The sequence below is a fragment of the Drosophila busckii genome, chromosome 2L (genome assembly GCF_011750605.1).
Source record: "Drosophila busckii strain San Diego stock center, stock number 13000-0081.31 chromosome 2L, ASM1175060v1, whole genome shotgun sequence".
Classification (NCBI taxonomy): Eukaryota; Metazoa; Arthropoda; class Insecta; order Diptera; family Drosophilidae; genus Drosophila; species Drosophila busckii.
The window spans coordinates 1,091,526-1,108,274 of record NC_046604.1 but is presented as its reverse complement, the minus strand read 5'-3'; the positions used below and the strand labels follow the sequence as shown (position 1 = coordinate 1,108,274).

Genomic DNA, 16,749 nt, shown 5'->3' with positions numbered 1-16,749 from the left:
AGCTAAGCACCGAACAATAAAAACAACAACTTTTGATACAATTTATCTATTTAATCCCCACTCATCATGCATTTATTGAAACTGGCTGGCACTCCATAAAGCTGCCAGCTAATCGTTTCAACAGCCAACAGCAAACACCGATCCGAGATCCGAGATCCGAGCAAGGGTAACACAATAATAATTTACAATTATGAAAAACTCTGTATTGAGAAGTTGAAGAAATAGAAGAGAATGCTACCGAGGCGCTCACTCAATTTGAACTTGCAACTAACGATGTTATTAATTATCGACTTTGTTTACAAATCGAAGTGATAAACACAGTTCGGAGAGAATGAGAAAGAGAGAATAGAATATTTATGACATTGCCTTGTTACGGGAACTTGTTGATGCTGCTGGCTGCTGCTGCCGCTGCTGCTGATGCTGATAATAATAATGTTGAGATGCTGCCTCAATTTTCTCACACACTCAGACATATGGCAAGTGATCAAAGCAGTTGCCGCTGGCTGCATTTGGTTCTTCGATCTAAAATTTCGAATATTTAGAAATGTAGACATCAACATTGGGCATGGCGAGAACAAAAACAGTTTGAAAAATTTGAAAACAACGCCTTCGACTGTCGGTGCCCTTTGGCAGCAAACCGACGACGACGAAGAAGAAGAAGAAGAAGTAGAAGAAGGTTCTCATCTTTCACTTTCGATGTGTATACCCGATATTAGTTGAAAAATTGTATAACAAAAGTTAAAGAAAAATTACTGCACACATAAGTAAATAGAAGTGTGCTGGGTTTTTAGACAATGAAGCTGGACCCCGACTATGACCCCTAGGCAGCCCGCACTACTTCCCTCTCTCTCTCTCTCTGCACCCCCGTGGCAGGGTTGGTTACCTGCGGTGCTCCGCACAGCTGGAGTTGTCACTGAGCATGTAAAGAGCCAAGAAATTGAGACAACAACAACAACTCGGAGAACGGAGCTGATGGCTCATTTTATTTTTCGTTTTGGGCTTCAAACAGATTTTTGGGTTCGCCGCCTTCAGCGGCAACTAATTAAGTCATCAGTCCGGCTAAAAAACCGTCAGCAATTTATAGCTAAATAGCTAAAAAGGGCTTAGCTATCAAATGAGAAAATATTCAAATAATAATTTTGTTTCTTAGAAATTTATTTATTTTGATATATACAATTAATTTTATTTTTTTTTTTTTTTTTGGGCTACTAGCCGCCTTGATAACTGCGCTGGCGGCGGCGCAGCCGTTTAAGTTGGAGCTTGCCAAGCTGCTGGCGGCTGCTGTTGCCACTTGGATGCTAGCCAAGTGCCTAGCCGGCTGTCCAGGCCGGTTGGCGACGACCAAATCTCTGCACAATTCTTTCTCATTTGCTAAATGGGCAAAACATTTAGACGTCAAAAGTTGAGTAAGTGTATCTATGTGTGTGTGTCTGTGTAACTGCTGAGGCGTTGGCGGCGGCATTGGCTTCCATAGAACCATTAAACCAAAAGTAGTGGGCGTGGTCGAAGCTTAGCTGGCGGGGAATTTGCCAAAGAACTGCATGCGCTGGAACAACTCGGCGTTCATATGAGCTGCTGGATAACCTTGCAGTTGCGGATGAGCTGGCGCCTGAGCTGGAGCTGGCTGATACTGCATCTGGGGCTGACCATAGCCAGCTGCGGCGGCAGCAGCAGCTGCTTGATAAGCGGGATTCATGCGCTGATAGAGCGCAGCAGCGGCGGCGGCAGCGGCAACATTGGCAAAAGGCATCCCAGGATAGCCATAGCCAGCTGGACCAGGAGCACCATAGCCGCCACCCAGCATGGGCGAGAAGATGGCCTGGCGATAGGCAGCGAGACGGGAGCGACTGGCGCCGGGATTCTTGCGCCGCAGCTTGCCTGTTGTTTCGCCAATGAACACCTCCTCGGCTGAGGGGTCCAGAATCCAGTAGTTGCCCTTGCCGGGATCATCATAGCTGCGTGGGATCTTGGTAAAGCATTTGTTCAGACTCAAATTGTGGCGTATGCTGTTTTGCCAGCCGCGCTTGTTGGCCTTGAAGTAGGGAAAGCGATCGATGAGATACTGATAGATGCCATTCAGTGTCAAACGCTGCTCGGGACTGTCCTGGATGGCCATCATAATCAGAGCATTGTAGCTATAGGGCGGCTTCTTGTTATCGTTGCTGCTGGCGCTGGTCTTTTGTTTCTTGCTGGGATTGCCAACATGTTCGCTGCTGCCATCGCTGTCCTCACCATCCAACTCCACATCTTCATCATCAAACTCCTCCACATCCAGTTTGTCGTTGTGCTGCGATGACAGCGACTCGGCAGCGCTGCTCATGGGCGTGCTGGTTCGTGAGGGGCTATCAAAGTCTTCCGATGCCGACAGCTCACCATCGGAATTGGCATATGGATGATAGCCATGGTTATGATGTGCTGGCATTGCTTCATGTTTAATTGCAGGTGCTGTTGGTTTCTTGGCCAAAATGGCATCAATGCTGAAATTGCTCTTGAATTCCATTTCGCAGACACTTTTCACCATATTTGCTTTTATATTTAATAACTGTTTTGTTTGTTTTTAATTTTGCTTGTGCACACACGTTTGCTTGCTTTGCTTTGCTTAGTTGCGCTCGTTGCGAAGTGTAGCTGAATACTGACTTTACTACGCTCAGCGACGCGCTATTTATACCCGCGCGCTCTCTTGCGCACGCGCTCTCTCTTCATTGTCAAGAGAGCGCGCTCGCTTAGGTAGCAAAACGCACTGACTCCGCCTCTTGCGCGCCTAACTGGTTTCTGACCATTTTGTTCCACACTTGGCTTCCACATACAGAGCGCGTTGTTTATTTGTGTTGTTGCTTTGTTTTGGAACTTGTGGACTTGTTTGTTTTGCAGCCCCGTTTCACTGCGTCAAAATATCCATTACATCCAATCCAAATCTCGCGCTCTCTCTCTCGCTCTTGCATGCGCTCTCTTTATATTACTTGCTTATGATAGCTGACTCGCTTGCACAATTTGCTATTTGTGCACAATTTAATTGCAATAACAACAACAAGCGCAACATGTAGCACTAATCAAAACTGTTTGCAAATTCGTGGAAGCTTCGCGGCTCTCTAATCCAAGCAACCAAGAAATTAGTTCAGTTTTGCTGGATTTTCTAGCCCATAGACATGGATTACTCGAAATCCACATTGGCTTAACTATTTTCGCAGCTCAATGGAGCTCAAGTACCAGGTAATCCGCGGCAGCAAAAGGGTTAAGCATGCCCTGGATTTGCTAGCAGTTTAGCAAATCTCTTGCTAATTCCCGCGAATTGCATTGGCTATGGATTTGAAGCGTTGGATTTGATAAATGTTGAGCTTGAGAGGATCCATCCACAGTTGAAACTGTTGGCAAATATTTCAGCTATATCTTGGGTTTAGTTTTTGACTTGTTAAGCAAGATTTGTAGAAAGGTAAGTTACATTAACTTAAATCAATTTTGAGGCAATATTTAAATATAAATAATATAATTAAGGACTTATGAAATATATGCCCTTGTAAATATAAAAATAATTTTAATAATTTAAAATATCCTTTTATTTAGTAGTAACTTTTGTTCTATATCAGTTTGAGGCAAGAAAGTTCATTTTTAATTAATTTAATTTAAATATAAAAATAAATTTTGGAGTATAGAAATAATCTAAATTGAAATGGCTTAAATATAAAAATAAATTTAAGACTAGAATTATGATATTAGTTTGTAACTAAAGAAACAATCTTAATAATAGATATATACAACTAAATTTAGAAGTAGAAGCAATATTTATCTATATCTAGCTATAGTTAAAAATAATATGTATTTACATTTTTTTTTTTTTTTTTGAGAGGTTTTTTTAACAATATTTTGAGCAGGATTTCAATTTTCAACCCTATCATACATATGTGAATAGAAAAATCGCAGCTAGCTGGCAGCTTTACCTGCAATTATAAATCCCGATCATAAAGCTAGGTACTTCAAAGTTAACCCCCAGGATTCATTCAAATCTAGAGTTAACACCGAGATTTATCAATAAGGCAAAGATTTACGCGATGCTCTAGCTTATGGCCCACACCAGAGCCCAGAGCCCGCACTCAATGCATGCCAAATCAGGCAAAAAAAAAAAGAAAAGGAACTTCGGCCCACACCAGAGATCGATCATGTGCATTGTTTTTAGTGCGAGCGGCTGCTACGGAGCGCGACAAATGCAACAGGCATGTCCTTTTTACACACACACACACACACACACACACACAGACACACATAGATAGAGCGCGCTTGTCAACAGTGTCCTGCTGTTGACAGCAGTCCTTGCTTGCAACGTATATCGCACATTACGATCAATTATGAGACTCAATGCTGTCCAGCCGCGTAACGAAAGATTCTAAAACTTTTAACTTTCGCCTTGGCGAATTTTTGTGGCGTTAATGAAAAATTACATGCACATTGTCTGTGGCCACGGTGTCTACTTGGAATTCCGGCCAAGTTCTATTCTTTTTTTTTCCATCTGATAGGTGGCTGAGGCGTGGCTGGACAAGCGTGAAGCTCGACCTAAGTGTGGTCTGGCAATGAAACCATAATGTCAGTCAACAGGCGGCCAGATCATGGCCAGGCCATGGAGCTAACTGCTGATCACCAATCAGTGACACACACATGTGACAGTCACGCTGAAAATCAAATTTGAACTCAAATTTAGATTTTTATGCTTGACTTTTGAGCCTGTGGTTTTCAATTATGACCATGATCTCCATGATCATGATCAATTTAGTTTTCTAATTTCCGAAGCTTAATTTAATTAGCATAATTACTTGTGTCAATTCGCAAATCATATTGCCTCCAATCTGCTTTATATTTATTTTGCTAACAATTGAATTGAAAATATTAATAAAATATTTATATACTAATTCTCAGCTCTCTCTCGGCCTGTGTGGGCTGTAGTTGGTGTCGGCTTTGCAGCGTTTTGAAATCAATTAGTTTTGTCGCGGCTGTCAAAATGCGCCAGGATAACAGGATAACCGACAGGAGTAGCCGACAGCAGCCAAAGCGGTGAAGTCAAAAGTCATGGTAGGCGGCGCGGCTTTGCTCTCTTTGATGTCTTTGAGTTTGGCTTGGTCATGGCATTTGCAAAAAAATTTCCAACTCAATTAGTTGAACTCTGCCCACGCCGACTAAAAAAAAAAAGAACGAAAAATATGAAAAGAATAGGAGAAAAGTGCAGCAGCCGCAGCAGCACACACACACACAAAAGAGAAAAGTAAAATTCGAGGCGTTCAAATCTACGTTTATCCCTCAACGGAGCTCTTCAGTCCATAGCCGCCTACTCTGGGATCTCTTTTTACAAAAGAGCGAAAGAGAGCGCAAGCGACTGCGCGCTGCCTTTTAAGTTTGCCGACTGAGTGCATCATTATCATCGGCAATTGGACTACTGCGTCAAAGTGCGCTGCCTACTTTTGTAAATTTCTTTTGCTATCGCTTTCTCTCTTCAACTCTATGCTCTTTTGTTGTTCTACACGTACACAATATTTGGGCAAAAATAAAGAAAAATAAAAAAAATGGTAAACTATGGCGCAAATTAATAGACAGTCATTTGAACATGTGCTTGTTGCTATTGTTGTTGTTAGTTGCTTGTGCGTGCGCTGGCGTTGCTTTGATTGTTTTGTCAAGTTGTCTTAGATATCAAAGTGCCTTGCCGCTCTCTTTCTCTCTCTGCTCCAACTGAAGACATCTACTCTAATAACCCACAGCGCTGACGTCTTCATTGTCTGTACTTGACTTTCGGTCGATTTATTTTCTCAATTGTTTCTAGCAAAAACATGCCAACAACAAACACACACACGCACAGCTCTATATATTAAATGCAAGTATATTATGTACATATGCATGTTTGTCTGTACTCAATTTTGATTTGTTGAGCAAGTGTTCAAAACAAAGGCCACTTGTACAAGCGTTTCCTTGTTATTTTATTGTTTTAGTTGCTGCCTCGCTTCGTTTGATCTCTTTTTCATAAATATAAACGCATATATTTTTTTAACAGCAGCTACTTGTACTTGCTTGCCACATGAGTTGCATATGCTGCAAACTGAAGTGACCATAACTTCAAAACTTCAAATTTACATGATTTATTTAAACTATAGGCAAGTGTCTTCTTTTTAAATGAAAATTGTGCGGCTAAATAATTTTTCTGCATTTATTTATTTAGTTACAGTTCATAACATACATATGTATGTACATACAAATTGTCAATCAGCTCAGGCGACAAATTTGTTTTTGCTTTGCTCTCTTCTTAATTAAATGCTATTATTGTTGCATCTGCTTACGTTGGCCTTGATCGCCAGGTACAGTAAATTGAGCTTAGCTCAGTGGAGCTCTCTGGAGCAGCAAAATCACAAATGAACTAACGGCGCAAAGCTAATGCAATTGTTTTTGTATTTTGCTTTCGCTCATACATACATATGTACATATAAGCGCTGATGTACAGTACGCAAATTGAATCTTTTTCAATGGAGCTCAATTATCTTGCAAGGCAAATTATTGTCTAATAGCTAAATGCCTTGACAGCCAGTACTATTATCTTCTTCTTATGATCGTTTATTAATATAAATACAAAAATATATAAACATTATTGTCTGAGGCTAACATTTGTAAATCGAATTTACTCTCAAACAAATAATTTGCGTTATAATGCTTTTAATAATGCTTTACTTTTAGAGCCTAATGTGTGCTTCGCAGCATTATTTTACTTATTATTTATTTATTGATTAATTAATTTATGTTTAGCTCATTAATAATATTTTAGCTTAACGTTTCTTACGTTACTAGTATAACAATAAAACATATAACGCAAATAAGTGAAGAATTGAAAATCGAATTTACTCCCAAATGCATAACTTGCGTTTTTATGCTTGACTTTTTGAGCCACATTTTCACTCAAGCATAATTTTATTTATTATTTAATTATTGATATATATATTAATTCTGATCTTTTAATAAAATAAATATCAATAAAACATATTTATTTAGATGTAGTTAGTGCAGTGACTAAATTTTCACTAAGGTTTATTTTTTATTTGTTAAACATTTAACGAAAGGTAAAACTAATTTTTTCCAGTGTAAACATGCCAAGCAAACACCAGCAGAATCACAAACGAATTAACGGGGCAATGCAAATTCATATATTTGTTTTTGTAAATCAGCACAGGCGAGGAATTTGTTTTTGCTTTACCTTGTGTTGGAGCAAATGGCGTTGTTTTTGTATTTGCTCACGTAGGTACAGTAGAGAGATCATTTTAAGTGAGAGCTCAATTAGCTTGCAAGCGCATGCATAAGAAATTGCGCCAACAGCAGCACACTCTCTTTGAAGCTTGCTCTCCCCCGCTCAGCACTTGCCGATGGTCTGCTTGAAGCAAAGCATTGCCCAATTAAACTAAAGAGTAATTAGAAAGAGAAACACGCTTGTGATAGTTATCTTGTATAATTAAGGCTTATATGATGAACAACAGCCTATGTATTGAAGGTTTCTCTTTTAAAAAATGTGCATAAAAACAATAAAACTGCTGAAAATCAACTCGTAAAATGCACATGTCTAACCCAAATTTCGCATGGCCAACAAATTAAAACATTTCGCAGCCGATCAACACCGCACATCAGGCATCTGGGATAACTTACTCCACAGGGCGAACCGAAAAATGAAAATGTTTGCTACTAACGAGCAATTATCGCCGGCTCCCAGGCTCACACATACACGAACACACGCACACCCACAGACAAAGCAAAGAAGAGCGAGAGAAAGAGAGAGGCATGTGTCAATGCTCATCAGCGATTCGCTCCGCGTTGGTGGGGAGTCTCAGTGTTCATGTTGGCAACATGGCCTATGCGTTGTTGCTGCATTGTTAGGACACAATGGATGAAAATATTTTCGTCCTGTTGTCAAATGATTGCATTTAATGTATCGAAATCTGTGTGACGAATCAATTTAGTGCAGTTGCCAGTTGCCGTTGCCAGGACCTTTTATGTCCTGCCAAACTGCAACCAGTTGCCTTTATAATTCGATCAACACTCGGCTACGCCATGTATCCTGTATCCTAGCACATGGTATGCCCAAATGCAATTGCAACCACAGCATACAGCTTAATCAATATGTTGCACACACACACACAATACATGTGCATGTATTTTTTAGTCAAACGTATCGATCCGTTACAGTGGGTGTTGTCAGTTTTATGACTGCAAAGTGTTGGATATTTTTATGGGCCACCCTAATGCGCTTGTTAGGCTGCATTGTTGCTACCAAAGCCATAAAAGTCTTTAAGTGAACGGACCTAGTTAGACATGCTAGGGGCAGCTGCTCTCAAGTACATGCGGCTTATTGATTCAATTATTTCAATATAATTTATTTGCTGCGACAAAAGGTAAGAGAAGCAAAAAATGGCAAAAAACCAAAAATAAAATATGAAGGTAATCTGAAAATAAAACTAAAAATAAGTCTCTATATTTTTGAAAAATTAAAATAATTGGGCTTTAAAATAAAACAATTATAATTTTTAATTAGAGAAATACTTTCAAAGCAAAATATAAAAATGTTATCGCAAATTAATTAAAGTGATAAAGATAAAATAGAATATTTGTACAGTGCAATAACTTAAAGTAAACAATTTGTAATATAATTTGGCAAGAAATTAAAATCATTCTATTGTATATATATATATATATATTTAAAATATTTATTTTGCATACTTTGATATTTAAAATGCAATTTGCATGTTTCAAAATAAAGAACACAACCATTAATTTGATCCAAAATATGAACTAAATTGAATATTTAATAAATGAGCATTTCTCTTTATTTGTTGTAACTTACAATTTATTTATTTTTTGAAATGCACCTTTTCTCCCACTTCCCTCTCTTAAAAAATCGATCGACGCCTTTTGTAGTTAAATAACGTAATTTATAATTTGTGATCCTTTTGAGCCTGCGTAAACCTCACTGATGACCACATACAAAACACGACCAGCTGGCATATCCTGTGTTCAATGCATAAATCAAACAACTGCAGCAGCAACAATAAAGAAATTTTCTATTTAGCGGCCTGTAAAAGTTAATTGCTATGTTAACACGTCCATCAACACACACACACACTCACACACATATAGAGAGCAACACACGCTGCTCATTTCAATAAGAACTGAGCATAATATTTTTAAGACTATTAAAAAGTATAAAAAGAAATCCGCTTATGGCTGCTGCTTTATAATTTTGAGCTCTTTCTTATTTTCTTTTTTGGCGTTTTGATTTCAAATCGTTGCTGGCGGAGTTTCTGTTTGTTGTTGGCTTATGCAACAAAAAGATCATTGGCCAAGTCAACGCCTGCGCTCAAACATTTTGCACGCGCTTACGCTCGTTCGGTCTCGCTCACACGCTTGCGCTCTCGCTCTTTTATTGTTGTGGCCGCTTTTTGATTGCCGTGCGCATAAATCAAGGACATCAAGGATTGCCGTCGCATAAATCAAGGACACCCGCTGAGACGCAACGTGCAACGAGTTTGGCCTTAGTCATCAAGACATCCTGGCTGGCTGTCTGGCATACTGGCAGGCGTTGCCCTAAGGATGCCAGTTGGACTTTTTGGATCACATAATTGAGACATTCGGCTTGCGGCTTCTTTCTTCTACAGCCACCGACAATGACAATGACAATGTGATAGGCTGTTTCTAAAACAAAGCATCAAAGTCAGCCGTTGCTCCTTTTAGTATTTTTGTTACAATCTATTTTTATTTTTTGTTGGAACGGCTGACAATTTTTGCTTTTATTGCATTAACAGCTTTGTTAACATCTTTCGGCACGTTGACAACAATGCGAGCTGAGTTTGAATGCGTGTCCTTTGGCTGCTTACAGCGCTTGGTCCCACTGTGCGGCTGTTGTCATCTTTGCCGACTGCTAATGTCTAATAATGTTGTCAATTTTCTTCTTTTTCGATGTGAATACAAATCACTGGATTAGTTGCCATATCACGCAAAGTGCTAAAGTTAAAGAAGGACAAGCTTATGTCAATTTATGAGCAGATCTATAAACGAATTATCAGCTGCAGGACTCGACTATTTCAACCAATCAATTGAATAGATAATGCTGTAGTTGAAAATATTCAACTTTGATATACACTTTGCTATAAAATTAAATTTATTTGCTTTGAAAGAGTGACAAGCATTATACATTAGTTTATAAGCTGCAGAGCATCAAAAGTCATCAGAGATAAGAAGAGTTTCTCTTTCTGTTACTCAACTTTAAGATACGCTTGTATTTTTAACTTTTTATTTATTGTATATTTTTAAAACATTTTATTTATAGTTCAAACAAAAAAGGCAGAGCAGTCAGCAAGCATCAGAGCAATGCCTTTCTTTTGCCCAACTTATATATACTCTTTGAATTTATTTATTTACCATAAAGTCTCTACTTTAAATAGTTTTTTTTCATTCTAATTAACTTTTATGTTCTCTGCAAATAAAACACATAAAGTCAGTTGAGTTTCTTTCTTTTACTCAACTTTAAGATACGCTTGTATTTTTTCTATTCTCAAAAAATTAATCCTGTGTGTTAAACAAGACGAAACTAACTAAATAATCTTTAATAACAAATATACTAACTTCCTTTCAATATTTTAAGTATTTTTTTAAATATAATAAAAAATATTCTGCCGCTTTTTTAAACGCATAATATAAATTAAAGTATGTTCTAAACTAACCAAATAATATTTATTAATGCATAACAAATCTTCTAATGTTTAGTAATTTTTTTAAATATAAGAAAAAATATAAATAATATAAATTTAAGTATTGCTTTTAATTGTTAGAAACTTCTTGTCGTGTCAAACTAAAGTCTTTTAACATTTATCAAAGCGCCTCAGGTGTTTTCTTGCTTTGTGCTGGTGAATTCAATTCAAAGGTGACTTTTGTCCTGTGTCCTGAACTGAGCGGCAGGATATGGCGAGAGAGAGAGAGAGAGTTTCGAGCACAGAAGGTTAGTGTTAAATGCAAACGATTTGCACCAGCAGCGCACCAGAGGGAGCTGCAACAGACAGGAGATAGACGAAAAGGATCCACAGCACGAGACGCACGCGGCAGGATGCTGATGAGTTGTGAAAGGACATTGCGCCCGCTGCGGACGCTGTTGACAGCAAGCAGGCCAAAACAAAAAATATTCAGCTGTTGCCTAGGCCTAGCGCATGTCCTTGAACGAGCGCGTTCAAGTACGCGTTGTCCTTGAGCCAGGCATGTGGATGTGGCCAATGTAAATTGCATATTTTGGCCAATGGTTAACCGTAGACATTAAAACAGCGCCCAGTTTAACATTTGGCATTGACTACACTCACAGCTATAAGGACGCAAATTTGTGGCCATACTTTGTCCTTGCTGCACATGCTGCATGCCGCGTTCTTGTCACGGCTCTCTTGTTTAAACAATTTCTGTTGCTGTTTTCACGGCTCACTGGGCCCCTGGCCACGTAACAATCATCATTAAAAAAAAAAATGAAATGGGGCATACCACAAAATAAAAAAAAATAAAAAGCAAAAAATCGAAATATACAAAAGGCAAGCTCTTGTGTTGGTCAAATTCATTTCCACTTGATTACGCGCTAAGCTAAAAGCTGCGCACACCGCAAAATCCAAAATCCCAAAACATTAAGTGGAAATCATTTAAACGGAATTAATGTTTGAACAAAACATGTGAAAACTATCGCGATCAGAGAAATCGCTATACAGTCAATATATACGTATATATAACAATGATCCGGGGTGTTTGCATCAACAACTGTTGAAATATCTGCTTGAAGCTCAGAGCAAGGACCAAGTTGACTGTGGGGCGTGTGGTGTTCGCTCCTCGGGGTGTGAGCGTTGCCTCTTTTTCCTTTAATAATGTAAAACATTGTAAATTGTGCCGTCAAGTGTGTTTCGTTCTAGGGATGTTTGCTTTGGCAGAGCAAATAATAATAATATTTAATTTCAATATAGCAAAGTTTAAAAAATGAACCAAAGGTAGTTAGAAATTCTTTAGTAAAAATATGTTTGATTGTTCAAGTTGTTAGTACTTAAATTTGATTTAAAAATTAGGCTCTAAATATTATTTAATAGTTTTTACATTTATTACAAATATTATATTATTATTAATTAAAACTATTTTTATTTATTCTCACTAATGACAATTATTTGAATTAATTAAAACTCTTTGCTGATTTTTGCTTGTGCTTAAATCTTAGCTTCATTATTGTTCAAAAATATTATAAATTTCTGCATATTATTTATTTTTATATACTTTTATATTCTGTTTGTCTGTCTGCTTGCATCTTTATATTTTCTTCATTCTTCAGCAACTCTTTCTAGCAAACGAATTTCCCGCAACGCTTTGATGTATTGTCGGCATCTGAAATTTGAGTCAGTTCCTTGCCCCTCGACCTGTCTCAAGTGTTGCGGGATTTTGTAATTAACCGACATTCGAACACATTCGTGGGCACTGCCTACACCCAACGCCTAAACACTTCATTTGGCGCATGTGTTCCGTCGTCTCTGCGCTCATCTTCATTCTCATCCTCAGCTGCTGCAGTCGAGTTGAGTCGAGGCAAGTGTCGGATTTCCACATTAGCTGAAGCAGGCGGCGCCTGTCCACAGCTAGTGTGGAGCTCATAGGCCCAGTTCTGACCGCCCCTTTGCCTTTGGCAGCAAGGCGTTAATGAGAAAGTGTCACTAATTTGACGTCTGTGTCGTCAGCGGTGAAATATTAAAGATTTATCAACTTGTCATGATGCAAAGTTAGAAGAGTGTGCAGGGGAGAGAGTGAGAGATGGAGGTGTGAACAGCAAAAGGAGTAGGGAAGATAAATTGATTGTTGGCATACAAAATCAAAGAGCAGCTGACATAGTTACTAAACAATATTAATTTGGTTTGCTGCAAATGTATTTTAAATTATGAAAATATGTGAAACATGGCAACAATAAATAGATAGATGTATATATATCAAACTAGCTTAATAAATAATACAGTAAGCAATGGAATATCAGAAGTAATAAGAAAAAAACTTTATTTAGAAAAGTAAATGCTATAAAAATATAGATTATTTAAATATTGTATATATATAAAGATGAATAAAATAGATTATGAATACATATATAAATAAAATATAATAGTGTATATTTAAAATTAGCTTGTAATTGTTTAATAAAATTTATGTATATTAATTTACAAGGCTTCAAATAAAAGTATTTAATATTTATCATATAATACTTCTATACTTTATCTATTTACAAATTTCATAAAAACTATATTTTTTATTTGATATGATATATTTTCATAGTATTAATTTAAAAATAATCAAAAACAATATTATGTTGATTATTTTTATGATTAAGTTTAGAATTCGATTGTGTGGAAATTCATTTTTATATGAAAAGTTTCTTAAAAACTATTTTTTTTAATTAAAATAGTTGTTTATTTTATTTATAATTTATTTTTCTTGGAGTTAATATTTTTTTCTTGGAATGCTCTTTTTATTTCAAAATGGTAACTATACTAAGTTCTACTTTAGTATAGCTACAAGCTTAGACGCCATTTCTTTAGCACTTGTGAGTGTGCGCAACACTTGTAGCCAACAAAGTAGCACGAGGCATGCAGCATGCGGCAAGCGACAAGACAAGGGGAGTACAGAAAAAAAACTACACGAAAAAGCGCGCGTGACTCGCCGTGTGGCAACGGCAACATCCTTTTGGCAGGACAAGTAGAGAAATTGTCAGCACGTGACAATTGCGTCAACAGATTTTTGCGCTGAGATGCGCACAAAATGATGACAAAAAGCCAAAGCCCGCCCACCCCCCAGCCCAGCCCAGCCCGTGCTATTGTTGTTGACAATATTTATGCAGCAGCCAGCACCAACAGCACAATCCCCACCCCCTCAACCCCAGCCCAGCTCTCTAGCTGTTTGTTTTTGCATTTTGTTACATTTTACAGCTTTTGTTTTGTAATTTGGACCCGCAAGCAGTAAACTCAAGAGAGTTACGAAAAAAAAAGAATATAAAAAAAATACACTACAACGATCGAACGGTACTTGATGGTGTACTCCTGTCTGTTGTTGTTGTTAATATTGTGGCTGTTTCCGCTTCCTTTTTGAGACTTTCAGGGGGGTGGGGGTGGGTCTGGTGTGTGGCTATATCTGGTTTTAACTGCGACTGAACCGCAGTACGTGACGAAGAACAAAAGAAGGCACTTGGACACTTTCAAGCTTCCTTCGTTTCCTCTGCGCCACACACACGCTCTCGCTTCTCTCTCTCGCTCACACACTCCCCCCTTTTGGGGCGTGTCTGCTTTTGTTGCATATACAAAAAAGTACGCTTATAATAATAATGTCATTATGTATAGCATATACGTAGACTCTCCACAACAATAACAAAAAACTTGTCAGCCGCAGTCTTTTTGTTTTTTTTTTTTTTAGTTTTTTTATGCTGCGCAAACTTTCTAACGAGCAATGCGGCAAACACTTGAGCGACACCAAAATGTGCCGCAAATTGTGCCTTTTTTTTTGTTAGAAAAATAATATTTATAATAATACTATAGCCACTTGCCAATTTATAAATAATAAATTTAAAAAAGGGCTTCTAACAAAATATTTGACTTAAGTTTTAGTTGCAGAAAATATTTATTAATATAAAAATCTAATAAACTCAAGAAAAAACATCTAACTAGTCTATGGAATTAATTAAATTTCAAAATAATTGTTTAAGAATGAAACAGAGTATAATTTAAAAAGTAAAGTATCTTAATTAAATTCAAAAATTATTTGACGAAGTGTATAGATTTTTTTTTTAATTTCAATTTTTTCGCTTTCTATTACAATAAAAATCACTAACAAAATATTGGATTTGCTCATTCATTTGGCTTGCCTATTTATTTATACAAGCTAATTTAAAAAAATGCATAGGCTTAGTTTCTTTTTATTTATTACTATTTGCTTGCAATCCTTTCCGTTTTCAATTTCCGCTTAGAATTTGTAAAAACACTCTAACAAAATATTGACTTTGCTTATATATTTGTAGAAAATATTTAGCTTGCCTATTTATTTATATAAAAATTCACTAAGCTGCAGCAAAAACAAACTTAAAAGCAAGCAAACACCTACTGTTTTTTCTTTTTTTTTTTTGTAAATAAATTTTTTGTTTGTGGGCAGCAAAGCAAACAAAAATTCTTTGAGAGCGGCATTGATCATCGATCAGGTAGCAATTGGGTAGTGTCTGCAGCTGAGGGCGTTACTAATTGAGAACAAAAGGCGAAAGAGAGAGAAATCTATTTGCATGCGTCTAATGAAAAGAAAATATTTGGAGAAAATCTATGAAAGCCGCTGAAAAACAAACACTAAATAAAATAATATACAGCTGCAGTTTGGCCAAGTTTAAGCAATTTATTGTCAGCGAGCTTAGCAAGTCTCCAATTGGTGCAGACATAATCATAAACATTCGAAATCATTTACAAATTAACACTTCATATATTTTACAAGCTGAGAGCTGAGCGGCTCCCATATCATATGCTTGAGTTGAAATTCCCCCCTAGCTGGGCCACACTCCATATGGCTGCAAACAGGAAGCTAATCCTGCGCTGTGATATATCAACATATTTATGGTAAACGGATCAGCGGGGCTTAGCGCACAAATTGCTGCAGTCAGTGGTTGCCATATGGTCGCCGCATAAACTGGGGCTGGGGGGACATCATAAAATTTTATCTACTGACAGCTTATGTGACGGCAGCGGGCTGTTTAATATTAATGTTTAATAAACAATTATTATACAATATATTTTGTGCAGTGTGTAAATCTTTTGATCTGCTCGCCACAGACTTTTGTGCTATTGTAAAAATAAATACACAGCATCTTGTTTAGATGAAACATTTGTAGGCAATTACGCATTGAATTCATACGAATCATAACAATAACACACAGCCCAATCCATCATTGACACCCAGCTCCAGCTCTCCTAACTGCATCTTTAGCTGTTTGACATGCAATTCCGGGAGCGAGCAACAATTGAAGTGGAGTCTTGTATATAATCAACACAACAGGTCGGCATTAATGCCTTTGAAGTGCACTAAACTGCACCAAGGGCAGATCCAAGTAATCTGTACTATTTTTTTTATTTATTACATGTGTATTTATCACACACAATATTAAAATATTCATTTAAAATTATAAGCAAACTTAATGGTGTACAAAAGTTGTGGAGCTTAGCGTAGCAAACATAATAAATTTATAAAGAAATTTGTTTTTCCTAAAATTTGCTTTCTTACATTTCTTTGTTTGCATGCAGCACTTGTTGCAAATTTGAAATTTAAACTACGCGCGTATCAGAAAGAGTGTTGAGCAATTATTTAAAAATAACAACTGTTTTGCAACAGCGAGCAAGAGATTCGATACCCGATATACAACCTTAAGTCAGTGCTACCGTTTTAGCAACTTTATAGCTAGATTTAGCTAGGAGCATGCCAATTGATGGTAAATCTATTTTAATAATTTATTCTATAAATTTTACGCATAAATGAGTGTTTATATTTACTGTACATGAAAATACGTACGTATTTTATACTTTATTTGATGCTAGCGCTTGTGGTTGGCCTTTTAGTTATTATTTAGCTATGAAATTCTAGCTACGCCGCTCAAATTCGCAGGGCAATAACAAAATCCGATACATGTTTGACATACAGATAACGATTACTCGATAAGCTCGACCTCTCACT

The 16,749-nt window shown here is 37.2% G+C and overlaps 1 protein-coding gene across 1 annotated transcript; it reads right to left on the bottom strand.

The window, feature by feature from the left end:
* Nucleotides 1-1,207: 1,207 nt before the first annotated feature.
* On the bottom strand, nt 1,208-2,541 carry LOC108601773 (fork head domain transcription factor slp1). Its single transcript, XM_017989703.1, has one exon. The coding sequence runs from the start codon at nt 2,519-2,521 to the stop codon at nt 1,511-1,513; it is 1,011 nt and encodes a 336-aa protein (XP_017845192.1). The 5' UTR covers nt 2,522-2,541; the 3' UTR covers nt 1,208-1,510.
* Between the last annotated feature and the right edge of the window lie 14,208 nt (nt 2,542-16,749).